The sequence below is a fragment of the Dysidea avara genome, chromosome 4 (genome assembly GCF_963678975.1).
Source record: "Dysidea avara chromosome 4, odDysAvar1.4, whole genome shotgun sequence".
Taxonomy (NCBI): Eukaryota; Metazoa; Porifera; class Demospongiae; order Dictyoceratida; family Dysideidae; genus Dysidea; species Dysidea avara.
Window position 1 is genome coordinate 10,440,840 of NC_089275.1, and position 16,237 is coordinate 10,457,076.

Genomic DNA, 16,237 nt, shown 5'->3' on the forward strand with positions numbered 1-16,237 from the left:
CAGTTTTGTATTATGACCACTGAGGGTTATGCGAATCATAAAAACAATGCAAATAAGGACAATATCATTAGGTGATGCTTAGAGTGCTTCTCAACCTCCTCTACTTGCATATCTATTCATAGGTTGACAATAATAAAACTAACATTTTTTGGTCTTGATTGGCAATGGACATTATTTCATCACCACATTTCTCTAGGATAGTCAGCCCACAGTTTTCATGACCCTGTAATTGATACATTAAACAATCACATACAGTACATACAAACAGCAGGAAGTATGTACAATATATTAAAATCACACAGACACACAGACACACAGACACACACACACACACACACACAGACGTGCACACACATAGACGTGCACACACATAGACGTGCACACACACACACACAGACGTGCACACACATAGACGTGCACACACACACACACACACACACACGTGCACACACACTCCAGACGTGCACACACACACACACAGAGACCTGCACACAGACGTGTGCACACACACACGCACACGCACAAACACACACACACAATTGCAAACATTCAACACAAACAAAAGTTAGTGCATTACACTTTTGTACAAGATTTACCTTGATACAAGCCAGATGCAATGCTGTATTTCCAAACTGATCTTGCTGGGTCAGCTTTAACTTTTCAAGGAAAATATTGTCCATGAGATATGCTGTATGTATGTAAAGAAAAATATATTTAAGTGCAAGACGCAGAATTTGCTGGATATCTGTTATGGCCTTGCAACTTATTTGTAGGTTTGAGGCGTCCCAGTATAAAAAACAAATTCTACTCATCTCTACATAGTTTACCAGAGGAGGGTGGAAGCGGTTTAAGTACCGTTAAAATGAATTATGCAAAATGCTTGTTTTCTGCAATTAACTAAATCGTGTAAATGGTCTAACAGTATGGCATCATTGTCTTGTTGAAGAATATACATACATACTTGAAGCGTACTATGAGCGAAAGTGTTTCATCAGTTTTGCGCTGAAAACTAAGTGATTTTACAAAACAAAGTACATCATCGTAATGCTTACACGAAGTACAATCTAAATACCCAGTGATCCCCACTGTTCGCTAGTTTTGTATTGCAACTATTGAGGCTCACGTGAAATTCTAAACAGAGGTATGCAATTAACATAATTCTTTTGAGCAGCACTTCCACCCTCCTCCGATAGTTTACAAAGTGTATATAATTACAGTCTGATATAGAGCAGCTAGTAAATTATAAGAATGACAGCCAAAAGTAATAATATCTCTGGTATTCTAACATAGAGTAATCAAGCCAAAAATATCTTGTCTTTATAAAATTATAAATGTGGCAGTTATAGTGTGGTAAGCAGTATTTTAATTAGTACAGTAAGCTGTTATGAATACTACTACTTGCAATTGAATACTCTTAAGCAAAGATGCCAGACAGATTATATAGTATTCACAAAAGGCATAGCCAGATTGTTGGTTGAACAGTGGCCACTGAAGTTATATATACAGTGATTTTGTAGCTGGCTGCTATGCAGACCCAGGGTTGCTTAAAGTTACCATGAACTGATAGAATGTTTGTGTGTTATATTAGAGTATATTGCATGTACATCAGTGATATACGTATGGGTAAAATTTGAGACATTGTAACCATGGCAACACAGGTTCCATAAATATTCCATCCGTACACATAGTAGCTTGTGTAATGTTCAACTAACCCACAACATTGAATTGACCCAATTGAGATGCTAGCATTAGTGGGCTTCTGCCGAGGTTGTCAATAACATCAACTTTTGCTTTGTGCTTCAACAACATTTGCAAGCACTCCACGTGGTCACCAAAAGCTGCTGCATGGGTAGCTGCCCTGTACCCACGACATAATCACTCACATGTTAACAATAGATAGTATTATTACCTGCCACACTCATCAACAACATCCACATTGATGCTTTTACCCACCATTGTGTCCAAGATGTTCTCAGCACAGTAGCCGTGATCATTGATGCTGATCAAATTTATAATACAGACAAAGTATATGCGCACGAAAAGACCACACATGTATGTAAATACACATTACACAAACATGATCTCGAAGCATGACTAACATGGCACAATGCAGTGGAGAAAAGCTGCTCCCGGCCGTGAGGTCAGCATCATTCTGTAATATGAAAGAGCAGACATTCAGAGATCATCAAAACGTATATGTTAGCTTTGAATGTGTAACAGACATCAAGGGCGGATCCAGGAACTGGCAAGGGGAGGGGCACAAACAGGGAGCACATTGTCTTGTTATATTTGAAGCAGTGTCTCACTGTTGAATTTACCATTTTGGCCTTTGCAGACGGTTGTGAAGCCTTGAAAGCTGTTTAAAAGGCTATAAATGTCTTAAATACCAACAACACGATAATTAATCGTAGAGGTGCTTAGTACGTATGAAGGCTGTATGACGATTTGACAATTGTTTGACTTTGTTTTAGGTGAGTTTGCATGCAATAATATGCATATTTTGATGAGTTATATAAATTTTAGGTCTTTTAATATTTCAATCATTCAGTGGAAGTGGGAGGGGGGGGCATTTGCCCCAAATGCCCCATCCTGGATCCGCCATTGGACATTCATGTCTCCATCAAAAGAAGTGCTGGCTATATGTGAAGAAAGCAAAACTTGGTACCTATATGCCTGCAGGTATAAACTCACCTCCATCAAAACATCAACACATTTCTCATGTCCTGTAAAGTAACAACACAACATCCTTAATGAAAAACACACACAATGAAACAAACACTTCACATTAAACAGTTACACAAGGTACGCACATCTTTTTTTAGTAATCTGGCTACAGTCAATAGAACACACACATATATATATACACGAACGAGATTACCATTGTAAGATGCCCAATGCAAAGGAGTGTAGCCTGTTTTGTCAGGGCAGGTTGGTGAGCCTCCAGCACGCAGCAAAGTGATAAGGAGTCCAGAGTGTCCAGACTGAGCAGCAAAGTGAACAGGAGTACGACCCTTGTAATCTCTATTGAGATACACACATTGGGTAAATACATAACCCAGAAAATATCTATATGTATACAGTATATATTATGTAGTTGTGTATATAACACTACACATACAAATAGCTTACGAGACGGTGGGGTCAGCCTTGTACTGTATCAGAATCTCAACACACTCTTCAGTCCCATTGGCTGCCTAAATATAGTTTACAAAAAGTATTGAAGCCATAGCCAAAAATGTTCAACTGCGTTTACGTATCTAAATAGTTATACACAAATCCTACCCAGTCCTTCCCTTGTACATGTACTGTATACATTCTTTAATGACATTAAAGCCATGTGTTAGCTTACAGCTGCATGAAGAGCAGTGTGAAGATTCTTGTCAGCACAATCAACCTGAGCACCATGTTCCACCAGAATTTGAGCCACACCAAAATGGCCATTCATGACAGCCAACATCAGTGGAGTCCTAAAAAAAAAATCACATGCAAATATCACTACACTGATTTGAGAGTATGTATATGTATATGTACACGTACATATATTAGATATATTTTAACGTACATGCATGTGTGTAGCCACACTGCATTCAACAAAGCGTGCCTAACACATACACCTTATACCTGCCATAACAATCCACACAGTCAATGTGAGCTGAATTGGTCATATAGCTCATCATTGTCTGCACACTGTCAGCATGTCCATTGCAAGCTACAGAATGCACCACATTAAAACCATGATCAGTGCATTAAATTTGTAAAAATCTAATATGTGTAACATGCATGTAATGAATCTTTAGTTGTTCAACCATCATTACTTCAGCATTTGTCAAAAGTACCGAACAACTGTGGCTCCATTGTGTGGAACTTGTGACAAAATAGACTATTAGCTAACCGGCAGCATGTAAAGGAGTCCTTCTGGTTATGTTGTCTGCGACAAACAGTGTAGCACTGTTGGACAGCAGCAACTCCACAATGTCTCTGTTTAGGTATATAAATATATGCACCAAACTGCTCTCACTAAACTGCACCTGTGGCCTTGAAAAGATGCTAAATCCAGGGGTGTACGGCCTAGGCAAGAAAAGAAGCAGTTATACGCAGATGACAATGCATATTATAAAGTGTGACTAAGTCATACAGTCAAGCACACTTACCATTGTCATCCACAATGTCAAGATTAATGCTGGCTCTTGACAGCAGTTCTTCAATGACCCCAATGTGGTTGTAGTAGGCCTATATACAAGAATGCATTGTAGCTGAGTGTAATATACAGCAGTTAGGACTTCATGTTAAGGACGTACGTATCTTACTGGGTAAAATATTTAATGTATTAATGTAATTAACTCACAGCAAGATGAAATGGTGTAGTGGAGCAGTTGGCTGTACCAAATGTACTCCCATCACTCATTGAGTCCAGCAGCTATGCATAATAACATATCACAGTATAGAATATTTGACAGTTATGTTCAACCTAAACAAGGAAAATAGCTATACACTACAACTAAAGCATACAATGACATTATAGCTCAGCAGGTGATTGATCACCATGCAGACTGAGAACCTGGCTATCCTTTCCCCACGTAAAAATAAAACAACAAAACTTGTTGCTGTATTAAGACTCCTATATTAGACCTATTTATATACTGTATTTTCAAGTCAACCTACTATTCGGACAGCATTCCTGTTCCCATTCAAAGCAGCATAATGCAAAGAAGAAAACCCTTTGTCATCTCTTTGAGCAGTCTTTGCAGAGTTGCGGAGCAGGTGGGTAACACAGCTATAAACAAATAAGAGAATTAAATTGGAAAACTCCTGGAAATAGTAAGCTATAGACAAGTTATGAAAATGATTATGATTTACATGCAAATGTGTGCCAAGGCGTAAAATTACATACATAGACCGTTGCAACCATCTCATACACTGTATCAATAAAGGTCAGAACTTACTTAGCATCACCATCACTTGAACTGGCATAGTGAAGTGGTGTCCTCTTGCTATTGTCCAAGACATTGACCAATGCTCCATTAGCAACTAAACTAAGCACACACTGGAACTGGGCAGTGGAAGCTGCATAGTGTAGTGGTGTCCTATAGCAGACATACAGATAATACAACATACGTACTTCAAACAAATAACCGAATTACAAAATTTTATACTGGAGAAGTGCCCCAACACTGTATCTATACACACAATGACATATCTACACAATAATACCTCCCAGAAGCATCAACAGCATTGACATCACATCCTTCATGGATCATCATCTCCAAACACTCAACACTCCTATTATCAAAGAGGTAGAGTATAAACAGACAAAACACACATGTGTATAGATATACTCAGAGGTATGCATGTGGAGTGGACATGAACACCTTAACCAGCGCATGCAACTTGGACAAGCTTATAAATACTAGTGATGGACCAATACCGATACTAGTATCGGTATCGGCCCTATTTTGGTGGTATCGGACTTGTATCGGTAAAGCTATAAATACCCGATACCAACCGATACTTTAAATGACGTCATTTAATTACTTATCAAGATGGTGGCATACATAGCGCATTGAACAGAGTTGAGCAAAAGCTGATATAAGCCATGAATTCCTTACAAGAAGCCAACTACTAGCATTATTAGTACAGTGGAAACTGAAGCAAGCCACGAAATAAGATTCATTGAAGCCATAAACTATTATCTTTGTGTAATTGATAGTCACAAAACCAGCAAACTGCAGTTGATGGGATTAGCAAATGAGTTTAGTAAGCTAAATCACTAGCTGTTTCTTGAGAGAAATGCCTGTGGGGCATCGATTTCTGGCCTCAAATGTATCGGTATCGGATCGCTAGGGAAAAAGTGGTATCGGTGCATCACTAATAAATACACACATGCCGAACGTGAGATAGCTAAAGAATAGACAACTTTCAGATATGGAAACAAAACTTTATCATTACCAATGTACAGCCACTTCTGCAAAGGTATCAACAAAACTTATGCACTCCATAGGAAAACGCTAAAGGGCAAAGGAAATGTTCGCACATAATATGTACTTTGATTGCTTGTAAGTTGACAACATAACACATATCCCCCTGTAACTTGATCTGAATCCATGAGTACACTTAAATAGGGTTTAGCTGTACAAGCACACGTACGTACATACATATATCTCCATACAACAATGCATCAATAAAATGCTCAGCTGTTATCTACTGTACATAATGTAGCTACGCACCCTCCACAAGCTGCAGCATGGAGACAAGACCGACGATTGTCATCCAAGTTTGACATCACACTACGCTCTGTCACAAAAATAGAAGACACAAAAGCAGTAAAAAATGCACGAGACCAAATCACAAAGAACAGTAATTGGGATGCTTAATTTTTTTTTTGCATTCAATAAAAATAATAGCCTACCATGAAAATTAATCTGGGGAACTTTAAAGATCCCCTACATGATTTTTTTTTCTCTTTTAATCCATACTTACCAGTAGATAGTAAATTCTCGACACAGTTGGAATAACCATTCAGACAAGCCATGTGAACTGGCAGCATACCACTAGCTCCCACCCTATGAAATGTTTATCGTAACATTTCTATTGCACTATACAATCCTGACAGTTATAAAAGAAAGTTGTTACAGTTGTTACAGTTCTATTAAAATTTCGACAACGGCCTTACTTGAAGATGTCAGCCCCATTACCAATGAGAGTCTTCACTACCGCACCATGGCCATGTCTAGCAGCAATGTGCAATGCTGTGTTCTTTTCACTGTCAGTTATCTCCACACGTGCACCTACATATGTACACATTTGCATTGGCACTTTGTAAGTGTCATACTTTTACTTGTTATATAATAGCATAATCATACATCTACACGTTGTGGTAATACATGGTGTTTTACACACTAAGCATGAAGGACTCACCATGGTGAATAAGAGTTTCCGTCCTGAGATAGAAACCATGAATAGCAGTCATGTGCAGTGGTGTACGGCCATCTTTATCCTGCACACATACATGAACAACATGAATGTAGTAAACATAATATGTAACAGGTGATACAGTAATACTTTCACTGAATCACTTCAAATGTCATTTAAAACCTAAACAAGTAGTTATTGCTAATGACTTTTAACATAAATGTGACCATCTCAGCAAAAACCCACCTATGTAGTTCCCACAAGCATGCATTTTGAGAAAAACAAAATAAAAAATGCTGCTACAAAGAAAAATAGGCAAGCTTTTTATTCAAACCATTACTCACAGAAAAAAAAGACTCAAATAGATTAAAAGTATATGCCCTCTTATTTGTCTGCTCATGGAGAGTTTAAAAAAATCTGTAGCAACAACAGTATGTGTGTCACATTATGATGTGGTAGATGTAAACAGAATCGTCAAATCATCATTCTTTGCGCCATTGCAATTTTTTTCCTCGCCTTCATAGGATCCTTATACATATAGAGCGTATTCACAAAGAAATTATAAACGAGGCACTTAAAATATGCGTGGTAAGAAACCCAATGCTACAACACAAAAATATCACATTTTTGTTCTTTCCACCAGATCTGGTACAGCAGAAGCCAATTCTTGGCTATGTGGTAATCACCAGTGGATACCAGGGTACCACCAATTAGCCCATACACAATTAGCCCATACACAAGATGAAGCGTTCCACTGCTACATCAGGAAGTAGACCAGCTATGAGTTCATGCTTCTAGTATGTTGTTACCCATTCATAGGTGGTTACCACATAGTCACGGAATAGCTGCTCCTGTACAAGGTCTGTTAGAAAGAATGAAGATGTAATTATTTTCTATTGTACCATTGGGGCATTATCTACACGTCTCAAATAAATGACGCACGTGTCTTAAATAAATGCTGCATTTGCATGTGATTTCACAAGCATATGCTCTATTCAAGAAATAAACTAAGATGTGCTTCAACCACTGTACTGTTACAGTCCCTTTAACAGGCGTTTTTCACCCCAAGACTGCCTACCACACCCAGCATTGGGTGTCAAGTGCTAGACAGCTGGAGGGTATCAGCCACTGAAACAAATCACTTGAGGGTAGTGCCTCAAGACCAGCATAAATTCACCCGTAGGCTTGTAACTGGCTGCAGTCTAAGTTCTTATTAACACACAAACAAATCATTATATTTTTACATGATTAATCGGTCATCACTCCTAAAGTTTTCACTGGATTCGTACCAAGCTTGATATTAGAATTCACCTTTGGAACTCTTGTAGGTAAATCAAATTTCATTGTGATTGGATAATGTGTTTCATAACATTTCCAAAGTGTGCAAAAAAAAGAAAGAAAACCCGAAATTTTTGTTGTTCCTACAGTATCTCTGGAGTGATCTTCTGGTATGTGAGCTCATTACCAGGTGGGCATCTCTATTGTACATTTTGTTGCAATTGGGTAAGAGATCACAGAGTTACATATGTGTGAAAATCGTGTTCACTGTCTTCCTGTCAATAAACTTGCGGCGTGGCATGCCGGCTTACTGGATGCACGACAAACTACTGTCATTCTTGATTTTACCAATTCAGTGCTTTAAACCTGGGTAAATCCATGTATTTCTTTCTATACAGAACGTGTTAACAAAAATGCTACAATGGAAAGTTGTGAATAATTTATTCATAATTAATTTTGTTGTTCTTCAGATAGCAAAATAAACATCCTGTGTGTACTAGAGTAACTGAATATTATTTGCACTGAATGAAGCTTGAGGATAACATGGAAACTTTTGAATGCTTCTTTGGTGAAGGACAATGATAAAATAGATGTTGAAACTATTTACGCTATTCTGTCTGCATTCAGTGGGTACGTACACATATAATCAAAAACAAAACCGCCACAAAAATACAGTAGATGATTCAAGATACACAGACGAATACACAAGTACTATGTGTAACTGCTAAGAAACAGATAAGAAACAGGTTGCAATACTTGTATGTGTCCACTATGTATATACTGTGTACATTGTAGTTACTGTATGTCTCCATATAGTAGCTATAACTTGTCATGTAGCAAAGGTTAGGCTGATTTTGAGTGATATTTTAAAGTGCCAATCTTTATGACACCTACTATACAATACTATCATACCATATGAATTGCAATTCTTAGGTCATCATGTTTACACTTCCACTGCTACTACTATCATCACTACTTCACATTACAACTGGTAGTGTCTACAATGTGACACCTGATGATCACTACTATCCTAACACTACATGTCATCATTGTCATAACCTACAACACTACTTGCTCAATACCACCAAATACTTCACCTCTAACACTCAACTACTCTTTCTACCAGGACTACATCACCTTCACACTGATCTCATCGTACAACATGTTAACAACATTTTACTCATTGGTAGTACGACTAATGGTACAACACCAGACACAGTCATCCAGTGTAACTCATCAGTTGGTTTTGTAATGACTAATATTACTAACTTGATAGTAACTGATATAACAGTTAGGAGCTGCTTGGGTAATGAATATAACAATGTTACAGTCTTGATCAAACAATGTACAAATGTTCAACTGAGACATGTAGTGATAGAGGAGAGCCATAACTCATATGGTATAGTTGGCATCAACATTTTGGGTGACTCACATTTCTCCTATATTACAAACAATGCCATGATAATTATTTACAATGACACTACAGTGGATATGGAGAATCACAGTCTTACAATAGACCATTATCACATTAATGATATCAACAACACTAAAGCAAAAGTAATGGTTACATTCAACCAGAAGACTTACAATGTGAAGGTTAGCTTTGTAAATTTATCAATTCAATTCACCTATAAAGTAATTGACATTTACTACAATAACACAGGCCTAGGAAAAAGCACTGTTATAATCAAATCATGTAGTTTTTCAAATAATCACTATGAAGTATTGTTCACCAAATCTTATACGATTCAACAAGGTAATGCTATACGGGTTGAGAATTGCTCAATTTTCAATCATCATGCAAATCTACACATGCATATAAGACTTATTCATATACAAGATGGTCCGGATGTACACATTGCTAATTGCAGGTTTAATCATAATTATAATGTATTGATCTTTGTAAAAACAGCAGTTGTATGGGTGCCTACATTTACTACTAAAGTCACCATTAGTAATACAACCTTTTCACACAGCACAGGAAATGTAATAAGAGGATTTGTCATATTAGAATGTGCTGACCTACATCTAAGAGGTCCAATAATATTTAAGAACATTAGTAATTCCAGCAGCGTCATTAAACTGAGATATACTAACATCACAAGTTCTAATTACATTGAATTTGCAAACATAAGTACAGAATCAATTTTTGCTTATCAAACTTCCCAACCCTTCCATACACACCCTGTTATTTATATGGAGGAACATACCAAACTCACTATCACTCAAAATAATGTTCACAGTTTTGTGTCACACATAACCACTGAACCAAAACTGTATGAGCATCCACCTTGTTACTTCCAATATTTAAGTGATGTGTCTTTAGATGATCAGTACAGCACTCACAACTATTCTATACTATTAGATGACAATAACAAATGGTTACAACAGCGCATTGTTAAGAATTTGCCTTCTACACACTGCAGATGGCTACCAGGATCAGCGTTTAAAACTACAATGCCACTTAAAGTAAACAGTAAATATATAAAATATGTAAACCAAACCGGGACATACAATTTACCATCACAATTAATTGTGAAAAAAAAGAACCTCTGCTTTTGTGACACTGAAACATCTTATGATTGTTATAAAGATTTGTTGGATGCTGTATACCCTGGCCAAACAATGACACTCAATATTATTGCAGAAAACCTAACTACACCAGAAGGATTTGAATCTTATAACAGTATAACAATCACAGTTGTGAATGATACAGACTGGCTACCACCAACAGCTTGTGTTGTAACTAATTCTTCTGAATTATCAAAAACCATTAAAAACGGTGTTCGTACATCATTAAAATACACAATTGCATTCCCAACAGAAGGATGGTGTGAACTATATCTTAAAGGATTTCGTGATGATGGTGATATAACAGACATTTATTATATTGAACAATTGCCATGTCCACCTGGTTTTGTCAAGAATAATGGTGTATGTCAATGCCCTTCATTTCTTTACAAGTTTAATATTAAGTGTAATATCAATGATCAAACTTTACAACGTCCTAGCAAAGCCTGGATAGCACCAATACTGCATGACAATTTAATTGCATACAGCCTTTCACTGCATTGTCCATTCCACTACTGTCTACCTCACTCATCACATCTTAACTTCTCCACTCCTAACTCACAGTGTCAGTTTAACAGATCTGGTATATTGTGTGGACATTGTCAACAAGGTCTCAGTACTGTATTTGGTTCCTCTCATTGTCAAAAATGTTCAAATATCTACCTGCTTCTAGTTGTACCCATTGCAATAGCAGGTCTTGTGTTGGTCTCACTACTCTTTATTCTCAACCTCACAGTAACTGATGGAACTATCAACGCATTCATACTATATGTTAACATCATCAGTATTAATGTTCCAGTGTTCTTTCCTGCATCACGCAAAGTTACACCAGCTTACACATTCATTTCACTAGCTAATCTTGATTTGGGTATTCAAACATGTTTCTACAATGGTATGGATGACTATACTAAGATGTGGTTACAATTAGCATTTCCCTTCTACCTCATCTTCATTGCTACATCACTCATCATAACAAGTCGTTACTCCACTACAATACAGAGGCTCACTGCACGTAGAGCACTACCAGTACTTGCTACACTCTTCTTATTGTCCTATACTAAAATACTCCTTACAATATCCAGTGTTTTATTCTACTACTCAAAAATCATCCACTTACCCAGTGAACGTACAACAATGGTATGGTCAGTTGATGCTAATGTACCTCTGTTTGGTATTAAATTTGCCATATTGTTTATAACATGCATCGTGTTCTTCTCAATTCTATTACCATTCAATATTATTCTCCTGTTCACAAAAACCTTATCAAGATTTAAATTCATCACAAAATTCAAACCACTACTGGATGCTTATCAAGGACCATACAAGATAAAATTCTACTACTGGACTGGTGTACAACTTGTGATAAGAGTTGTATTCTATGGAATATCATCACTGGATAGGAACATCAATCTCACTGTTGGCATTATGTTGCTTACTATCATAGCAGTATTGCAGGGATGGTTACGACCATTTAAAACAAACTTTAAAAACTTGAATGAGTTAATGTTTATAATTTATCTTCATTTTCTGTTTCTCATTTTGTTGTATAGCCAAGACACAGATACTTCTACTAATACAATGGTTGCCATAGCTGCAGTTCATTTTATTTTCACTATCATATACCACATCATCACTTATACTTGTGGTGGTGTGATCAGACACCGGATACAGAAGATTACAGCTACAGCAAACGCACGACTCGCTATGTTATTCAACCGAGGGCAATTTTGCTACTTTGAAGATATACATGCACCTCCTAAAGTATACTTTAACAAAATGAGGGAACCACTTGTGAATTTTGACTTATAAAAGCAAAATGGAATGACTCTCAAGCATATTTTATAATTTCAATTTTTCATACACAAGCACACACCAGTAGCATTGTGAACTGTTACAAACATACACTATTTTATGTATGCATTAGAGTAATTCACACACATTTCCAAGCACACACAAACATTTATTTATAATTATACATATACACATGCAGCTGGATTTCTACACCATAAGCACACAATATATTTATAAAGTGACTCCAGAAAACCAAGGCACGTAATTGCGATGGTGAGTAGTAATTAAAATTGCTTTTTGAACTAACTAACAGTCTGTAAGCAGTCCACCATGTCATGCATGCATGAAACTAAGTTTTTCTGCAAAGGACTATACTAGACTAGTGCTTGTTTGGCATGTACGTATCACACTTAGTCAAAGCTTGCTAAAGGAGAAAACTTTGGTAACTAGTGAAATAACTAGAAGAGTGTATCACCATCATTATTGTCTTCTTAGTACTCATCACCATGTAATTTGTCATCATTATCAGAACAGACGATAGTGTGTTGTATGGTCAAAGAAAGCCAATGCGTTCGGGAACACGACAAGCATGAATTCGACAAGCATGCATTTTACAGGAAGTAAGAAAATGCTATTTTCATGCCTTCGTGCCTTAGTAACAGCCAGTGTCAAGGGAAACTGAAAGAGAAGATGAGTAACGTTAAGTTTTTCTCGTTGCTGTTGGATAATAGCACTGATTGCAGCAATGTGGAAGAGTTATTTTTAGCTCTTTTCTTTGATCCATACAGCAATGCTGAGGAAGGCACAGTGCATGTTAGAGATAATTTTATTGCAGTATGTCACCTTGCACATGGGACTGGAGAGGGTTTGTATGGCTGTGTGAAGAAATCTCTGATGTACATGGGAGTAGAATGGAGGAGCAAGATGGTAGGGCTAGGATGTGATGGCACCAATGCTAACATAGGAAGTGATAGTGGTCTCAAAGAGTTACCTCCTGAAAGACATCCTATGGTTAGTTGTTTCCTGGTGCTTTGCCCACAGGCTGGAATTGTCCATTAAAGATGCTTTGAAAGATACTTACTTCAAAGAAATTGTAGGAGGAGCTGTGCATTGTAAGGGCTATTGAAGCGCTCTTAAGAACAAAGAAGAGTCTAGAAGAACTTAAAGTGAAGAATTTTGAAGACTTTCCAACTGTCAAGAAAGTTCTAGGATGAATTCAACAAAAAGAAGCCTCCAGTGACAGTAGTACAATTGTCACATACCGGGGTACTGATTTGCACTTGCACCCACAAGCACTTTCATCTTTGAGTAAAGATTACAAAGTCTGGCTCAATGATATAGGTAAGTGTCTGGTTAGTAGGATGAAAGCTCAAGATGAAGAATTGGTCCTTTACATACAAGCCATGACGGTTCTTGCTACACAAGGCTGGGAACGAATGACTTCTCGGGCATAATTCATTACAGGCAATATGCCATCACTTTAGTGAGCTACTACATAGCCAGGTAGGCTACATACCAAAGAGCCGCACGATCAAGATGCTCTAAAAGAGCAGTTGGTTTTGCAACAATTTGTATTCATACCTTTACTGGGTAAACTGCTTATGCTAACTAGTTGCACATATCAGGTAACCATCAAGGTACATCCTTCGTGACAATGGTTTTTATAAAAAGGTGACCACTTAATTCAGGTGGCCAGGTTTTCCTGTAGCATACACCTGTACATTCGTACACGAACTACTTCACAGAAAAATACACACATGCACACACACGGTACCCACTACTCACTACACTCTGTGTGTGTGTCTCACACGCACGCACACACACACACAAACTCACTACACCACACACACACACACACACACACACACACACACACACACACACACACACACACACACACACACACACACACACACACACACACACACACACACACACACACAAGCATCAAAATTCACATATTCATTATGTGCATATGTATGTACACATGTGGATATGCATGTAATAGTTGCAACATGGCCGTGAGGGCTGCGGCCCTTGAGTTGTCAGGCATACATATCAGGCAAAAGCCTGAATTCCCTGTGCTACAGATACTATGCAATGTACCGTCTCAGCAAAAACCTGACTTGTTTGCACTTAAGGATGCATTTTGAGAAAAAAAAATTTTTTTTTTAAAATTGTAAAATCATGCATGCTAAAAAGAAAAAAAAGAAAAGATATGCAAGTGTTTAATGGGCATATTACTCACAGAAGGAAGACTCAAATTGATTAAAACTATACACCATCTTATTCACCAGCTCATGGTGAGTTTGTTTCATTTCCTGTAGCCCCAACGGTATGTGTGTCATGTGTGTGTGGTAAATGTAAACAAGATGGTTGTTATTTCTTCAACTAAATTGCCCTCATATCCATATGCGTAAGTGACTACATGGAAAACACCACACTTGCTAATCCATGGTGAACATTTTAATCCAAATTCTAACAATGCAAACTAATGTAAACAGAAGTTACGTATGGTTGTGAATGTAAGCGTCTGTAGTATATTTTACTATAGTACTGTACAAATCGATTGTCTTGCTTTTCCTGCTGTTTAGCGCTATAATTCCAAAACTACCTACTACAGAAGGCTAATACTTTGGTCATCCATTCCTTTGACACTGCAAATAATGCCAAGAAAAAGGTATTTCGGAGGTTGTGAATACAAGTCGGGTTTTTGATGAGACAGTCACATATGTAACACTTTTGATCCGTATTAGACTATAATAACCTGAAGCACAGGTGATCAATCACCCAAGCCAATGAGTGCGACCACTGGATTTCTTAACATATATGTACATGCCTAAAAGATTTGATTATGGGTCAGCAGTTGGTATGTCCTGGCTATGTTTGGGTATGATGAATGGATTAATCGTAGAGATATCACAGAGAATTTCATTTACACGAGTTTAATGTATTAATCAGTGCTATTGAATCATTTATGTAGATTGTTGAGTGGTTATTTTCATGTAGAGTGATAATTTCGTGTTGTTAGTAATGGGGGTGTGGCCAGAATTTGAAAATGTTCGGAAATGCTTGGTTGATATGTAAGCTATAGCACCAGTTCTCACCTTAGCCCAACGGTGTTCAACTCATAGGGTAGCGAGGATAACAAAATGCTTACCGCCTCAGTGGTAATCCAAGTCGTGCATACTAATCACGTGAGTACTAATTGATCCCCACAATTAATTTTGGCCTTAACATCTATATAATTGCTGCCCAATTGTAACCCGGGCAAAGTATCCAACTAGGATACAATACGAATGTGGCAGCTCCTTTGATCTGAGGTGCGAAAGTGATACATATAATGTGTGGCTACGTATGTATGCAAGTCAGTACATATAAACATCTACTAATACATGCATGTGTGTGTGTAGCAAGTATACTGTATACAATAAACTTACACATGTACAGTACCACTCAAACACACAATGTCATCTCATGAGAGTGCAAGTGAGTAAAACACTTGCTAATTAAAAGGTGTGGCACCCATTTTATTCATTTAAATAAAACAGGATAAATACTTGCAAACGAAACGGCTGCCATGCTTTTTAATTAGTGAGTTTTTTACTTGCTCACACTCTCGTGAGGCGATGTTGCATTTGAGCGGCACGGTATGTACATACTTTCATCTATGCAAGCCTACCAATTG

At 37.5% G+C, this 16,237-nt stretch overlaps 1 protein-coding gene across 3 annotated transcripts in view; it reads right to left on the reverse strand.

Moving 5' to 3' along the window:
- Nucleotides 1–16,237, reverse strand: part of LOC136252679 (serine/threonine-protein phosphatase 6 regulatory ankyrin repeat subunit A-like) — a 63,209-nt gene that overhangs the window by 34,026 nt on the left and 12,946 nt on the right. Inside the window, exons 13-33 of one of the 3 annotated variants that reach the window (XM_066045232.1) lie at nucleotides 6,916–6,994; nucleotides 6,671–6,785; nucleotides 6,478–6,560; nucleotides 6,225–6,291; nucleotides 5,212–5,280; nucleotides 4,944–5,084; nucleotides 4,663–4,774; nucleotides 4,346–4,417; nucleotides 4,152–4,230; nucleotides 4,029–4,068; nucleotides 3,893–3,978; nucleotides 3,622–3,709; nucleotides 3,350–3,467; nucleotides 3,130–3,194; nucleotides 2,879–3,021; nucleotides 2,692–2,723; nucleotides 2,100–2,152; nucleotides 1,910–1,999; nucleotides 1,713–1,858; nucleotides 597–688; nucleotides 144–223 (exon numbers count right to left, since the gene is read on the reverse strand). The exons of 1 other annotated variant lie outside the window; for it this stretch is intronic. In XM_066045232.1, the coding sequence (XP_065901304.1) occupies nucleotides 144–223; nucleotides 597–688; nucleotides 1,713–1,858; nucleotides 1,910–1,999; nucleotides 2,100–2,152; nucleotides 2,692–2,723; nucleotides 2,879–3,021; nucleotides 3,130–3,194; nucleotides 3,350–3,467; nucleotides 3,622–3,709; nucleotides 3,893–3,978; nucleotides 4,029–4,068; nucleotides 4,152–4,230; nucleotides 4,346–4,417; nucleotides 4,663–4,774; nucleotides 4,944–5,084; nucleotides 5,212–5,280; nucleotides 6,225–6,291; nucleotides 6,478–6,560; nucleotides 6,671–6,785; nucleotides 6,916–6,994 (1,850 nt within the window). The remainder of the gene's footprint in view (nucleotides 1–143; nucleotides 224–596; nucleotides 689–1,712; nucleotides 1,859–1,909; nucleotides 2,000–2,099; nucleotides 2,153–2,691; nucleotides 2,724–2,878; nucleotides 3,022–3,129; nucleotides 3,195–3,349; nucleotides 3,468–3,621; nucleotides 3,710–3,892; nucleotides 3,979–4,028; nucleotides 4,069–4,151; nucleotides 4,231–4,345; nucleotides 4,418–4,662; nucleotides 4,775–4,943; nucleotides 5,085–5,211; nucleotides 5,281–6,224; nucleotides 6,292–6,477; nucleotides 6,561–6,670; nucleotides 6,786–6,915; nucleotides 6,995–16,237) is intronic. One more of the 3 variants, XM_066045233.1, reaches the window with a different exon arrangement.